Source organism: Pelobates fuscus, chromosome 3, assembly GCF_036172605.1.
Source record: "Pelobates fuscus isolate aPelFus1 chromosome 3, aPelFus1.pri, whole genome shotgun sequence".
NCBI lineage: Eukaryota > Metazoa > Chordata > Amphibia > Anura > Pelobatidae > Pelobates > Pelobates fuscus.
The window spans coordinates 225,373,086-225,390,151 of record NC_086319.1 but is presented as its reverse complement, the minus strand read 5'-3'; the positions used below and the strand labels follow the sequence as shown (position 1 = coordinate 225,390,151).

General features: G+C 40.7%; 1 protein-coding gene across 6 annotated transcripts in view; it reads left to right on the top strand.

The window, feature by feature from the left end:
- Window positions 1–17,066, top strand: part of MAGI2 (membrane associated guanylate kinase, WW and PDZ domain containing 2) — a 1,040,513-nt gene that overhangs the window by 939,820 nt on the left and 83,627 nt on the right. For 5 of the 6 annotated variants that reach the window (XM_063448170.1, XM_063448169.1, XM_063448172.1 and 2 more), the window contains 2 exons: window positions 484–525; window positions 15,239–15,330. In XM_063448170.1, the coding sequence (XP_063304240.1) occupies window positions 484–525; window positions 15,239–15,330 (134 nt within the window). The remainder of the gene's footprint in view (window positions 1–483; window positions 526–15,238; window positions 15,331–17,066) is intronic. The other variant, XM_063448171.1, reaches the window with a different exon arrangement.

The window sequence follows — 17,066 nt, the reverse complement described above, 5'->3', positions numbered from 1 at the left end:
TATACCAGGGATAGGCAACCTTCAGCAATCTATATGTTGTGGGCTACATGTCTGCTGATGCTTTGTCAGCACTGTAAGAGCAATATGGGGGATGTTGTCCACAACATCTGGAGTGACGAAACTTGCCTACCCCAATAATGCTATTCCAATGTTTGTATGATTGGAATTAAAAATATATTTTGTTTCAATGTTTCTAAGGACTGCTACAACATATAAGTTGTTTATTTGTATTGTTTATTTGTACACATATGTATGCATATATGATTTTATTATGTTTATCAAATGTTTGTTCATATAAAAAGGAATTGTGCAGATATACATTTCTCTATTCAATGAATGCATCGCCAAGACCTAAAAATCTAATTTAGCTGTTTACTTAATAATAATAATTTTACTTCTATAATTTACATCTAAAGAGATTCTGTACATTCAGAATATTTGTATTTACCTCTCTTATGGATAATTCCTCATCTTCCTATTCAGAGCAAGTGCCGCCCCGAGCTGGTTGCAGAGTGGATCCTGCTGGCAAGTATTCTACTGCAACCATTGTCCCGTGAAATATATGTCCATCATTCCGTGTCTTTGTAAATGTGTGTTTTGTATTCATTGTTCTGGATAATGTTCTGCCATGATTGTTCTTTCACTTGTGTCTTCACACTGAACTTACTGTTCAGAATCATCATAGTGCAAATGCAGACTTGTGTTTATATTTAGTTTCTCCAGGCTTACAGAAATATAATTGACAATAAAAAGACTGTGTTTAGTGAGCACAACCTTATAACAGCATGCCGTATAACAAGAAATGAATGTGTCACAAGTGCTATGGGCGTCTTTGGGCACCTGGCATCTTGATATTATTCATATCTAATTATCCCTAAACTCGCGGTGTGGATATTACTTAAAATAGTGTATCTTAGAGAGGTGCTGATGCAACATGTTTTATGCTGAGATGTATACTCATCAGTCAGGTAAAGTAGAAATTACCTTTTTCATTGGAAAGAAATCAAATGTATTTTACCCACAGTAATAACCAACTCTAATAATATTTTCCCCATAGACTTTTCACCTCATCTGTAGTCTTTACTGAACATAAAGCTATGACTGCTATTAATAAAATAATCCTGGGACTCCAATACATGAACCATAATAGTTTATTTACATCAGCCTAGTCAGGGCTGCATTCAGACTAATCCAACAAACCAAATCAGTATGCAGTATACATGCTTGATATACCCTTGAAAGCAATCATAAGGCAAGAACATTAATTTATACTCAATTTAAATTTAAAGTACCCTCTTTCAGCCGTAGCAAAAATATATTTAACATTAATTTGCTGCATAGCTACAGTTATCACTCAAATGGGAACTGTCACTAACCAAGATTTATAATATCATGTTTACTATCCCTATACTTAACAAATATGTATTTGTGAAGTGTGAATATTAAAATTAAATGTAGAAATACACACCCCTTTGTCCTACAAATGGGTACCTCATTCATAGCTGTCAATCATTGTTATACGCTCTGTCCTTTGTACCAGTCAACAGAGGCAAATTATACAGATAAGAGGAGAAATTAAACTAGATTTGTTTCTCTTCTTAGCATTTGCAATGTTTGCCCTGGGTTTGTTTTGTCTGAACTGCAGAATAGTGTAATTTGCTAAATCTTTACTATACATTTAAAACTGAACATTTATTATTATACTATAAGTATTATATTGTTAGTGTTTTATTCAGTGGTGTATAGTCCAGAGAATTGATAATTTCACTTTAACATCTTTACATGTATGAGGTGCTACTGAAAAATATTCATATAAACCCCATGACCAGGTATTTCCTTTGATGCGTACATGAGTTTGATGGAAGCTAAATGGAAGGACTGGTGCTTTCTACGATGAGTAGGAAAACAAATTAAGGATTCCCCCTTCCCCCTCCCCATGTTGCATCTTTGTTAAGGGAATGTACATCCAATGTGTGATCAAGGGAATGAACATCTGCCTAAAAAAAGTGTATTTGTGTAAATGTGGGAATAAAAGCTCAGAGGAACAGCTCAGTTATGGCCAAATTTGGAGGCTCCACAGGCCGTGTGTTTGGCAGTCCTAATTTAAAGCTTCCCAAGGCATAATGTACCTTGACACAACATCTGCAAAACATACTATTGATGCCATACACAATCTAGATAGCAAAAGAGCTTTGTAAGTTTGCTTATAATTAACATTTAAATATTGATATTACTGATTTAGGCAAACAACTGCAACAGAAACAAACATTATACTGTCATAATTATACAACATAATGGCATACAACATTGCTCCCTGGGGCCAAAACCATGGGAAATGATTAACTGGCAGAACTAAGAGCACAAATTAGTTCGTTCTATTCAATCATATTTTGAGGTATTCACTATTCGAAGTCAAATTTAAGGCCAAAGTAGCTGAAGAGAAAACTAAGAACAATTTTCCAGTTTGGCTAGTTTGACCTTAAATTTAAAATTAATAATACATTTACTTTGAGTCTCACTATGATGAATAACCCTGAGTGGGTATTAATGTCTAAGATTTCTAGTAGAAAACCAATTTCTTTTTCTTTTATCTCCGTACTCCGTTTCCCGTTTTACATTATTGTGTAACATGATATACAAATGTAGTTGTGCAATACAATGCATTGTCATGTGGGTGTGTGCAAATATTAGTTGTAAATCTGATGTTGGAAATCTAGAAATATTATTATTATACACTGCTCAAAAAAATAAAGGGAACACAAAAATAACACATCCTAGATCTGAATGAATTAAATATTCTACTGAAATACTTTGCTCTTTACATAGTTGAATGTGCTGACAACAAAATCACACAAAAATGTAAAAAAGAAAATCAAATGTTTCAACCCATGGAGGTCTGGATTTGGAGTCACACTCAAAATTAAAGTGGAAAAACACACTACAGGCTGATCCAACTTTGATGTAATGTCCTTAAAACAAGTCAAAATGAGGCTCAGTAGTGTGTGTGGCCTCCACATGCTTGTATGACCTCCCTACAACGCCTGTGCATGCTCCTGATGAGGTGGTGGATGGTCTCCTGAGGGATCTCCTCCAAGACCTGGACTAAAGCATCTGCCAACTCCTGGACAGTCTGTGGTGCAACGTGACGTTGGTGGATGGAGCGAGACATGATGTCCCAGATGTGCTCAATTGGATTCAGGTCTGGGGAACGGGCGGGCCAGTCCATAGCATCAATGCCTTAGTCTTGCAGGAACTGCTGGCACACTCCAGCCACATGAGGTCTAGCATTGTCTTGCATTAGGAGGAACCCAGGGTCAACCGCACCAGCATATGGTCTCACAAGGGGTCTGAGGATCTCATCTTGTTACCTAATGGCAGTCAGGCTACCTCTGGCGAGCACATGGAGGTCTGTGCGGCTCCCCAAAGAAATGCCAACCCAAACCATTACTGACCCACTGCCAAACCGGTCATGCTGGAGGATGTTGCAGGCAGCAGAACGTTCTCCACGGCGTCTCCAGACTCTGTCACGTCTGTCACATGTGCTCAGTGTGAACCTGCTTTCATCTGTGAAGAGCACAGGGCGCCAGTGGCGAATTTGCCAATCTTGGTGTTCTCTGGCAAATGCCAAATGTCCTGCACGGTGTTGGGCAGAAAGCACAACCCCCACCTGTGGACGTCGGGCCCGCATACCACACTCATGGAGTCTGTTTCTTACCGTTTGAGCAGACACATGCACATTTGTACTGAAAAAAGGAGATAGGGTCGCACTCAATCACATCAATTTAAACACAGGGTGCTACTGGGAAAGGGTCAGCAAAAAAAAACCCAAGAAATGTATGCATATAGAAAGAATCCCAGGCACTCACTGTGATTGTTCTTCAAGCAGGTTTATTGCAACGTTTCGACCTCAATGAGGTATTTTTCGAGCTTGAAAAAGACCTCATTGAGGTCGAAACGTTGCAATAAACCTGCTTGAAGAACAATCACAGTGAGTGCCTGGGATTCTTTCTATATACATGCACATTTGTGGCCTGCTGGAGATCATTTTGCAGGGCTCTGGCAGTGCTCCTCCTGTTCCTCCTTGCACAAAGACCAAGGTAGCGGTCCTGCTGCTGGGTTGTTGCCCTCCTACAGCCTCCACCACGTCTCCTGATGTACTGGCCTGTCTCCTGGTAGCGCCTCAATGCTCTGGACACTACACTGACAGACACAGCAAACCTTCTTGCCACAACTTGCATTGATGTGCCATACTGGATGAGCTGCACTACCTGAGCCACTTGTGTGGGTTGTAGACTCCATCTCATACCACCAACTAGAGTGAAAGCACCGCCAGCATTCAAAAGTGACCAAAACATCAGCCAGGAAGCATAGGAACTGAGAAGTGGTCTGTGGTCACCACCTGCAGAACCACTCCTGTGTTGGGGGTGTCTTGCTAATTGCCTATAATTTCCACCTGTTGTCTATCCCATTTGCACAACAGCATGTGAAATTGATTGTCACTCAGTGTTGCTTCCTAAGTGGATAGTTTGATTTCACAGAAGTGTGATTGACTTGGAGTTACATTGTGTTGTTTAGGGTTGCTCGCAGTTTAGGGAATAAGATCCATGAACTTGTGGCAATAATGGCAACTGATAGTGTAGATTTAGTCGCTGTTACTGAGACATGGTATAATGAAAAAAATGACTGGGACATAGCAATACCAGGGTACTCTTTATATAGAAAAGACAGGGAAGGCAAGAAAGGGGGAGGGGTGGCCCTGTATGTGAAGGATAGCATAAAATCTAGCCTAATAAAGGTTAGTGAGACGAACATAGAGTCCATTTGGGTTACGTTAGAATTTGGTAATCACACAGTAGTTCGTGTAGGTGTGATTTATAGGCCCCCAGGACAAATTGAAGAGTTAGATAATCTACTAGTTGAAGAAATAGCTAAAATGACAATGAAGGGGGAAGTTATCACCATGGGTGACTTTAATCTTCCTGATGTGAATTGGAAAACAAAAATAGCTACTTGTGCCAGAAGCACACATAAAACAAGTCGTTGAGGAGCCAACTCGTAAAGAGGCCATACTAGATTTAGTGTTAACAAATGGAGATTTGGTATCAGATATTACTGTAGGTGAAAGTTTAGGATCCAGTGATCATCAGTCAGTGTGGTTTAATATAAGAACAGTGACTGAGTCACACCACACAAAAACAAAAGTTTTAGACTTTAGAAAAACAGACTTTTCTAAAATTAGAATATGTGTAAAGGAGTCATTATCAGACTGGAGCAACTTAAATGGAGTCCAAAATAAATGGGATTATTTAAAAGCTGCACTACTGAAGGAAACAGAAAATTGCATTAGGCTTGTCAGTAAAAGCAAAAAATTCAAGAAACCACTGTGGTACTCCGCAGATGTGGCCAAAATAGTAAAAAACAAAAAGTTAGCATTTAGTAATTATAAAAAAACCCAGAGTGAGGAAGACAGAATGACCTATAAGATTAGGCAGAAAGAGGCTAAGCAAGTTATAAGAGCTTCCAAATCACACACAGAAGAGAAAATAGCACAGTCAGTAAAAAAGGGGGACAAAACTTTTTTTAGATACATAAATGAGAAAAGAAAAGTAAAACAAGGATTAGTTAGATTAAAAACAAAAGAAGGAAGGTATGTAGATGAGGATAAAGGTCTAGCTGACTGCCTCAATGAATATTTTTGTTCGGTATTTACAGCTGAAAATGAAGGAAAGGGACCTCTGTTAAAAAAAAGGATAATTGAGTCATTTATTACATGTGAGTTTACAGAGGAAGAGGTTCTATTTCAACTGTCAAAAGTAAAGACAAATAAGTCAATGGGACCTGATGGAATACACCCAAAGCTATTAAAAGAGCTTAGTGGTGTACTAGCAAAACCATTAACAGATTTATTTAACCAATCATTGTTAACAGGAGTAGTCCCAGAAGATTGGAAGTTAGCGAATGTTGTGCCCATTCACAAGAAAGGTAATAAGGAGGAGTCGGGCAACTATAGGCCAGTAAGCCTTACTTCAGTAGTGGGGAAAGTGATGGAAACCATGTTAAAGGATAGGATTGTTGAACATCTAAAAACACATGGATTTCAAGATCAGAGACAACATGGGTTTACTTCAGGGAGATCATGCCAAACTAATCTTATTGATTTTTTTGATTGGGTAACTAAAATTATAGATCAGGGTGGTGCAGTAGACATTGCTTACCTAGATTTCAGTAAGGCTTTTGACACTGTTGCACATAGAAGGCTTATCAATAAACTACAATCTTTGAGTTTGGATTCCAATATTGTTGAATGGGTAAGGCAGTGGCTGAGTGACAGGCAACAGAGGGTTGTAGTCAATGGAGTATATTCAAAGCTTGGCCTTGTCACCAGTGGGGTACCTCAGGGATCTGTACTTGGACCCATTCTCTTTAATATTTTTATTAGTGATATTGCAGAAGGTCTTGATGGTAAGGTGTGTCTTTTTTCGGATGATACTAAGATATGTAACAGGGTTGATGTTCCAGGAGGGATAAGCCAAATGGCTAATGATTTAGGTAAACTAGAAACATGGTCAGAGTTGTGGCAACTGACATTTAATGTGGATAAGTGCAAGATAATGCATCTTGGACGTAAAAACCCAAGGGCAGAGTACAGAATATTTGATAGAGTCCTAACCTCAACATCTGAGGAAAGGGATTTAGGGGTGATTATTTCTGAGGACTTAAAGGTAGGCAGACAATGTAATAGAGCAGCAGGAAATGCTAGCAGAATGCTTGGTTGTATAGGGAGAGGTATTAGCAGTAGAAAGAGGGAAGTGCTCATGCCATTGTACAGAACACTGGTGAGACCTCACTTGGAGTACTGTACACAGTACTGGAGACCATATCTTCAGAAGGATATTGATACCTTAGAGAGAGTTCAAAGAAGGGCTACTAAACTGGTTCATGGATTGCAGGATAAAACTTACCAGGAAAGGTTAAAGGATCTTAACATGTATAGCTTGGAGGAAAGACGAGACAGGGGGGATATGATAGAAACATTTAAATACATAAAGGGAATCAACACAGTAAAGGAGGAGACTATATTTAAAAGAAGAAAAACTACCACAACAAGAGGACATACTCTTAAATTAGAGGGACAAAGGTTTAAAAATAATATCAGGAAGTATTACTGAGAGGGTAGTGGATGCATGGAATAGCCTTCCAGCTGAAGTGGTAGAGGTTAACACAGTAAAGGAGTTTAAGCATGCGTGGGATAGGCATAAGGCTATCCTAACTATAAGATAATGCCAGGGACTAATGAAAGTATTTAGAAAACTGGGCAGACTAGATGGGCCGAATGGTTCTTATCTGCCGTCACATTCTATGTTTCTATGTTTCTATATGTTTCTATGTTTAACCCCTTCCCGACCGTGGACGTATCAGGTACGTCTGGCAGAAAACGGTCCATAATGACCTTGGACGTACCTGGTACGTCCGCAGCTATTTTGAGCTCTGGAAGCTCTGATAGCATTGCAGTGATGCTCTGCATGTGCTGAGTGCCTTGAAGGGTCCTGGCACTCAGTGCATATATAATAATATATATAAAAATATAAATATAAAATAAATAAAATTATCAATATTAACCCCCAATGCCCCCTTTTCTAAAGACAGTGAATCATGGGGCTTCTGGGGGTGTCCCTAGCATGCCGCATCATAAGGGGCAGGCTGGGGTCATCCAATCACAGCTTGCCCCATTAGCAATTTCATCCCAAGTGTGTTCCCCATTTCTCTGATTAGTGTGGGTCTGGCTCCCTCTCTTCACTTGTGTTTTAGTGAGAGAGGGAGAGAGATCTGTGGTTTAGCTAGAGAGATTTAGGTATTTATAGGTAGGGACTTGTAAAATCTTGAGACCCAAAGGCTCTTTTCAGAGCCATTAACCCCTGTCTTGCCAGTGATCACTATAATCACTGGCTCTTGCACAGCAGCACTTTTCTGCTGTCTGTGCCTTTTTTTTTAGGGGTTCATTTTTTTGTGATCTTTTTTTCTTTTTTGAGACCCAAAAGCTCTTTTGAGAACGATTAACCCCTGTCCTGCCAGTGATCACTATACAGATCACAGGCTCTTGCACAGCAGCACTTATTTTGCTGTCTGTTCATTTCTTTAGGGGTTCATTTTTTTGTCTTTTTTTTATTTTTTTGTGACAGGTCACCAAGTAGAGTGATTGTGATCATGTCACATGGGTCACGGAAGTCAACCAGCGCTGAGCAGTCATATGCCACCCTTTGGCTAGAGTCTGACGCGTCTATGTCAGACTCTGTCGCTGATTTTGACCCTGCCAGGTGCTCAGATACATCATCACTAGATACAGTGTCTGCTGCTAGTGATGTATCTAGTGATGTTGTATCTGTGCCTGCTAGTCCCCCTGCCAGAAGGAGACGTGCTGCTCCAGCTGGCAGAACTGCTGAGGAGTGGCCAGTGCCTCATCGCCAGAGGCCAGACATCCCATCCTTTACTGCAAATCCTGGCATTAATTTGGATGTCACAGGATTTAGCCCTCAGCAGTTTATGGAGGTGTTTCTGGGCGATGATGTATTGGGGAACATTGTCGCCCAAACTAATTTATATGCCCATCAATTCCGAGCTACAAATCCTGACTCTTTTTTGGCAAAGCAGCAATGGGCCCCCATCGATGTGCCAGAATTTAAAAGATTCTGGACATTGACCATGCTGATGGGCATCATAAAGAAGCCCTCCATCCGCTCCTACTGGAGTAGTAGCCCCATCTGCTCTACCCCCATTTACTCCCAATGTATGTCGAGGAAGAGGTATGAAATGATTCTGCATTTCATGCACTTCAGCGACAACAGCCTGTGTCCCCCTAGGGAGCATCCCCAGTTTGACAGGCTGTATAAAATCCGCCCCCTGATTACCCACTTTGCTGCCAGGTTTGCAGAGGGGGATGACCCAGCAATGTTGCTCCTACCTGACCGACCCGACATGCTTAATAGCGGTCAGCAACTCGACAGAGTCTTACTTACCTCCGTGTGGCAAGTGTGGCCTGGTGCTCACCGGGCGGGAGATGCGGCCGATCTCCCGAACCTGGGATGCCCAGGAGCAGCTACTTCCCGGCAGGAGCTCCGTTACCCCCCCTCGGACCGGTGTGGTTTATCCCGGTCCACCCCTGAGAGGCTGTCTGGAGCTAATGGACGCACAGAGCACAGCCGCCCAGGCTGACATACTCATCTGCGACTCTCCCAATATGGCGGCAGCCGCGTGTCCTCCTGGTACCAGCAAAGCATGGCAGGATATTGAGTCTAAGCTGGACAGACTCTTTAATCAATTTTGGAAGCAAATAACAAGCAGGAAGCCCCAACAAGCTCCACCACAGCCCCAACAAGCTCCACCACAGCTAAGCGAAGCAGTCCCCATTAAAATCCACCAACGCAAAAGGCGTCGAAGACGGGACCGGAGGCACAAACAGAAATGCAGAGCCTGCCCCACGTCAAGCACTCGCCTCCACCTTAAGCCACCACAATCCCGCACCGGACGTGAAGCACCACCGGGACAGATCCAACCACCCGAAAAACAAGTTTCCACCACCTCAAGCCGCGAACCCGGCACTCAGCCTTTGTTGTTCCAGGTATCAGGGACTCCCAGGGTCTGCACCTGGCACCCAGAAGGGATCAGATGAGCACAAGCAGTAAACAACAGCCTGCCAAGCATGTCCCACTATAGCCGATCCTCCACACCATGCCTTTGATCACATGAACAGCTCTCTGCACATTAACTAATCGTAAAGTAGCAAGCGTTTAAACATGTCATTATTTCACCTCCTAAAGAGTTTATTGTCGTAGTTCCTTACATGCCTTTACCTTAACCGTTCATGTATTATGTTATTCACTAGTCTCATCTCATGGGGCGACTCACACTTGATTTATAACTAGTGGTGGAGCTGCTGATATAAATACACAGTTGATAACGTGCAAGCTACACCCTAAACATGACAGCCATCTTTCACAACAATGCACTGCTATATACTCATACCCTCAGTGCAACTAGCCATGACATGTTCAGCCTAGCATGCTCAAATATAACACTTCTGTCTAAAAAAAAAAAAAAAAAAAAAGAAGAATGCAGCTTCTGAATGAATCTAAAATGGATGCTGTCCAGGAGGTGGGAGGGTCTGGGAGGGAGGGTCTGCTGCTGATTGGCTGGAATGTGTCTGCTGACTGTGAGGTACAGGGTCAAAGTTTACTCAATGATGATGAATAGGGGGCGGACCGAACATCGCATATGTTCGCCAGGAACTATTCGCCAGCGAACTGTTCGGGACATCTCTACTTATAACCAAAAAAATTTTTTTTTTTCTTATCTCAATCAGAGACTGTATTAAGGGAATACTCCACACACCTAAAGCACTTTAGCTTGCAGATTGCAATAGAAAGTTGTACTTTTATGAATTAACCTTGTTACATCCTCTGGATGTCAATCAGACAACCAGTCCTGTTACTTCCTGGTTTGGTTATCTCAGTGGAGCTATACTCAAGAGGCAGCGATTGCTTAGAGCAGCTGCCTTGCAAAAACTTCTCATTGAACTGCATTGGGATATCTGTGATTGGACAGCCACAGAAAGTCTGGACAGGGTTCAAAGGGGAGTGCTTGCAAAGGCAGCAAATAAAACATCGGCAGATTGTGCAAGCTGTTTTTAGATATAAGCCAGTGCAAATTGCAAATTGGGGGTTTATCTACTAAATGGTGATTTTGTATATTTTTGGGCAATGGAGTGTCTTTTTAAAAATCTAAGCAAGACTAAATTCATCTATGATGTAGAATGCTATAGTTTTTTTTCTGTAATCAGTCATCAAGATCTGTGTTGTTATTATTAGCCATAGCATACATAGTCACCAGTAGAAAACCAGACTCACCACATTTTAAAATTATAAATAGCCCTTGGTATAATGCTAGTAAATTCTATTCTGTTTTTAGTATACCCAGCACGTCTTCCCTTGCTGTGATGACATTTTACAGAACTGCATGTATAGGTGACATTGTACACCAGAAATGGCTTTATAGCAGAACTTTAGATGGGTTATTGCAATATGTACTCAAGGTTGAGGTGATGAACTTTAGGATCCATAGTTAGCACTAATACGATTAGTTAGCATGCCAGACGTTAGTTACTTATCCTTTAGGGGAGTAGTGTGCATTTCTTATGAAATATGCACCTGTGCTCCAGAAATGTGCCAGATCAAGTGTGACATTTACCGTATATACTCGAGTATAAGCCGACCCGAATATAAGCCGAGGCCCCTAATTTTATCCCAAAAAACTGGGAAAACTTATTGACTCGAGTATAAGACTAGGGTGGGAAATGCAGCAGCTACTGGTAAATTTCTAAATAAAATTAGATCCTAAAAAAAATATATTAATTGAATATTTATTTACAGTGTGTGTATAATGAATGCAGTGTGTGCGTATGTGTGTGTGTATGAGTGCAGCGTGTGTGTATGAGTGCAGTGTGTGTGTGCATGAATGCAGTGTGTGTGTGCATGAATGCAGTGTGTGAATGCAGTGTGTGCAGGGCCGGTGCAAGGATATTTGCCGCCGTAGGCAAAACATTTTTTGCCGCCCCCCCCCCCCCCCATATGTCCTGACTTCCCCTCCTCCTCCCTCAGTGGTCCTTACCTCCCCACCCCCGTGTTCCTTCACTCCCCCCCCAGTGGTCCTGACTCACCCCTCCCCTAGTGGTCCTTACCCTCCCCTCCCCTAGTGGTCCTTACTTCCCCCTCCGCTCCCATAGTGGTCCTTATCCCACCCCCTCCCTCTCATAGTGGTCCTTATCCCCCTTCTCCCTCCCATAGTGTTCCTTATCCCCCCCCATCCCTCCCATAGTGGTCCATATACCCCCCCTCCCTCCCATAATGGTCCTTATACCCCCCCTCCCTCCCATAGTGGTCCTTATCCCACCCCCTCCCATAGTGGTCCTTATACCCCCTCCCTCCAATAGTGGTCCTTATCCCCCTCCCTCCCATAGTGGTCCTTATCCCCCCCTCCCTCCCATAGTGGTCCTTATACCCCCCTCCCTCCCATAGTGGTCCTTATCCCCCCCCTCCCTCCCATAGTGGTCCTTATCCCCCCCCTCCCTCCCATAGTGGTCCTTATCCCCCCCTCCCTCCCATAGTGGTCCTTATCCCCCCCCTCCCTCCCATAGTGGTCCTTATCCCCCCCCCTCCCTCCCATAGTGGTCCTTATCCCCCCCCTCCCTCCCATAGTGGTCCTTATCCCCCCCCTCCCTCCCATAGTGGTCCTTATCCCCCCCCTCCCTCCCATAGTGGTCCTTATCCCCCCCCTCCCTCCCATAGTGGTCCTTATCCCCCCCCCTCCCTCCCATAGTGGTCCTTATCCCCCCCCCTCCCTCCCATAGTGGTCCTTATCCCCCCCCCCTCCCTCCCATAGTGGTCCTTACACCCCCCCCCCTCCCTCCCATAGTGGTCCTTATACCCCCCCTCCCTCCCATAGCGGTCCTTATACCCCCCTCCCTCCCATAGTGGTCCTTAACCCACCCCCTCCCTCCCATAGTGGTCCTTATACCCCCCCCCCCTCCCATAGTGGTCCTTATACCCCTTTTTTTTTTTTTATTATTAATTTTTTTTTTATTATTTTATTTATATTTTTTTTTTTTCGTCCCCCCTCCCTGCTTGATATATGGCAGGGAGGGGGGCTCTCCTTCCCTGGTGGTCCAGCATTGGTAGTTCAGTGGGGGGGAGAGGGGGGCTGGCAGAGCTGTACTTACCTTTCCTGCAGCTCCTGTCAGCTCTCTCCTCCTCCGCGCGGTCTGTGCAGCTCCCTCTGTCAGCTCCCAGTGTAAGTCTCGCGAGAGCCGCGGCTCTCGCGAGACTTACACTGGGAGCTGACCGAGGTGCTGAACGGACGGCGCAGAGGAGGAGAGAGCTGACAGGAGCTGCAGAACAGGTAAGTTACAGCTCTGCCAGCCCCCCTCTCCCCCAGTCTGTATTATGGCAATGCAAATTGCCATAATACAGACTCTGACTCGAGTATAAGCCGAGTTGGGGTTTTTCAGCCCAAAAAATGGGCTGAAAAACTCGGCTTATACTCGAGTATATACGGTAATTATATTCAGTGGGTAAAATGAAAATTATATAACAAATATGGTACTAGCAGGTGACAAAAGATAAAGAAAAATATTTCTGATTTATAAACAGGCAGCCTACATTTATTTTGTGCAGTGTATAAACATTGTATCTTTATCTTGACAGGAATTAATATTTTTGTTAATAACATGCAAAACTAAACTAACCTAATCTGCATTTTTTCTTTCAGTTCAATCTTCCTTTTGTAGTATACAAATGGTAGATGAACTGTGCATTTGTGTCTTTGCAAAATGAATATCTGTTGTCAATAGCTCTAATTATGTGTGTACTATTTGAAATGTGTGCTAATGAGAATTCTGTGTTGGTTGTGGTTAACGGAAGGAAAATTCTAATTTGTTTGTTAAAATATATACTGTTTTTCATCAAATATTATAACAGCACAGCTACATTGTGTCTCTTTGTAAGCATATAATATTCCATTTTAACAACCGCACTGTGTATGACCTTGACTCGTCTGCAGAAAATTTTGAACTGTATTTCCCATGATGCACTGCCAGTCTTTAGACTGACTGTGCATCATAGGAATGTAGTATATAAACATCTACTGTGTCAAGGTTACCGATCATTGTTGTATAGTGTCAATAATTCAATGAATGACACAATGTTTAATTGAAAAGCCGTTGTATGTGAGCACCCAGTCTTGGCATCAATACTTCACCCCTACATCCTCCTCCCCCTCACTTCAAAGACAGAAGAGCAATCATTTTGCTTTCTCACATAGTGTGTGAATGTGAAACAAAGAAAGGCTTGGATAAGGAAATGTGAAAATAATGAAGATGAGTTGGTGAAAGGAAAGAGGCAAAGATTATGTGCTAAAAAAAACAGAAAAACAAACATAGAGAACCAAAGAACAAGAGAAATATGATACATAATTGCTACACCAACTAAACTTAAGAGAATTCATTATGCAAATTTGCAAGAGGGTATATGTAACAAAGTGAGACAGGAAGTAATGCAAAATCAGCTGCCAGACAAACAATTATTTTTGTATATAATATAACAAATGAGAAAAGTATCCTAAATGTGAAGAAATGGTGCTGATATCACCTTTGTGGGCCACACAACCACAAAATAAGTGCAAGCAAAGAAAATACAATGGTGAGAGCACTCAAATGTAATTTTTACCCACAAATTTTGTTGTCAATCTATAAAAATAAAACAAAGATGAAAGACATAGGGTAATAATCACTCTGTATTTACTATATTACCTTATGTCTTTCTTCTTTGTTTTATTTGTATAGATTGACAAAAAAATGATGCTCTCACCATTGTAATTATTTTTGTATGACTAATATTAGTTGAAAACAAATGTTTAGCTCATAAAACACTTTTTGTAGTAAATCTATATCAGCAGTGTACCTATAGTTCAAACCTCACTGCTTTCACAAAATAAGTATAACTACTCACTGTTAAATACAGGAATATCACAGTGAAGTTTAACATCATTGGAGCTGCCTACAAATACACGAGGTAGACATTAACACACCAGGTATAGTTGGCAGACACACTCTGTGTCAAGTTTAGCCAGAAGTGACCGAAGTGATGAAAGCCTGACATTATGAAATCTGTTATGTAGGAATGTGGAATGTGGTGAATGTTGCCAGTTGTTTGGTGGTTAGTGGGTTTGCCAAAAGTACTTCTTTTATATTGACGAAAAGCTAAAATGAACAATGCATGCGATCCACTGCCAGCAACTACAAATTTGACTTAACAACTATTTCCTGATTGGAATTGTTATTTTTTCCCGCAAATATTTTAATATGATTTTTTTTTTAACAAATGAACTTTCTCAACAGCTGAAAAGTTGCAGGTTACCTTTAACTGCTTGATGGCTATAACAGGATTTTGAAACATGTACCATTTAAAAAAATCCCAATAAAATTGCTAATGTAGTTGCTATTATCAGTTCTTTAAAGTATACATTTGTTTGTTTTTGTGTTTTTTTTTTTTTAATATGTGATAGTCTCATTATTTGTAAGTCACTAACATCCATAACCATTCATTGTAAATTAACACTTTTCATTTTGGGATAACACGGTGGGAAATCTAGATTCTCTCTAGTTTTAAAGATTATTTTTATTTAACAACAGGCCCTGACTATAAGGAGCTGGATGTTCATCTTCGACGCCAAGAGTCTGGATTTGGATTCAGAATCCTTGGAGGAGATGAACCGGGTCAGCCTGTAAGTTCTTTTCTGTAATTTTATATAGTTTTTTCACAATATATTTTTAAGATTTGTTCAAGTTTATGATTTCATAACTTTATATGAAATGGCAAAGTGTTACTGTCTATCATTGTTCCTATATCAAAGGGGGAAACTGGGATTGGAAGAACCACAAAAAAAATGTTTGATGTACCATTGTTTAGAGTGGCATTGAAAAATGTGTTTTGGAACATGATTGTTATAGTTAATGAACATTACTTGTTTTAACTCTCTATCATGTTTTACCATATAAAATAAGAGTAATAATCTTGTTCAAAGGTCTCACTATGCTCACTGATTGACTGCAGGGTTAACAAAGTGTTTTCTTCATATATTTTAATTAGCTAGAATGTCTTCATGTGGGATTAAGATACATGCATTTTATTGTACTAAAATGAAAGACTTTTATTTTTTATCTAGCAGACTACCAAAAAAATATCACAAGAAATATCACTATTTTTCCAATAAGGAATTATCTTCTAATTTGTAGTGATATTGAATGGTATATCACTAAATGGAATTTTGTATTTCTGTGAATTATTACTCCAACTAAAAACAATGTTTTAATAGACTACAGTTTATGGTTGGATTAACCCTTACTCTATGTAAAGAAAAATAAAGGAAACATTTCAATATATCCCTGCAGCCCATTCCACCTTTGATTAAAAAGTACATGGATCAGTGCTGAGTGACCAAACAGAGAATATATTTGGATAAACACAGGTAGCAGACCTAAGAATGGGGCTCTCTCATAATCCCCCAAAAAATAAATATAGATAATAGGGCAAAAATTAGGATGCACCTAAAATCTATTAAAAGGCAAAAAAATTGAATTGAATTGAAATTCCAATAATAAAAAACAATAAGACAATAAAAGTACAATTGTATTAAGCAGAGATAAATAGTCCAAACTTAGAGATACTCTGAATAAAATGGAGACATTTTCAGTGGCTTTCTTTTGAGAACGAAGAAGGTGCTACTTCTTCAACTCATGAGACCAAAAAGAGAAAAACAAGAGAAAAAAACTCCAATGGTGTAGTATGTCACAGACAAGTAATAGGTAGTATCAAGACGTAATCAGTCTACTCACATATTATAGAGCTAATATCAAGCATTTGCGCAAGAACTACTGCTCAATTATTAGACTAGGTGGTATAATTCCCACCTGGGATTTCATCGCTGCAGGGGGAGTAAAGTTCTGGAGGTCGGCCTGTGGGAGGATTTAGAGGGACACAGGAGGCAGGTGCAATATATGCACAGAATGAACATTAGGAGCCCGGAACTCTTTTTTCTGGCTGCTAATGACTCTGCCAAAGCTGAAGTTACATCTCCAGCAGCAAAGTGTTTCTTAGTAAATCACTACACATACAAACTCCAAGTATCACAACCACTTCAAAGCACTACAGTAGTCATGGCACATGAAGTACCTCTTTAACCCCTTAAGGACCAAACTTCTGGAATAAAAGGAAATCATGACATGTCACACGTCATGTGTCCTTAAGGGGTTAAGGTATATTTTGTACACCAACTAGATACAAAGTTGTTCAGCACCTTTACACTTCCATGAGGCTTTTAAACAATCTAGTATGTTTGTATCACGAAATACATCTGTAAAATTTTAAAATATATATGTCCCTTTCATTGGGTGTTTCCATAAATATTGTGATCATTATGTATGTTCAAATAATAAACCTATTCTGCAGGAAAATCATACA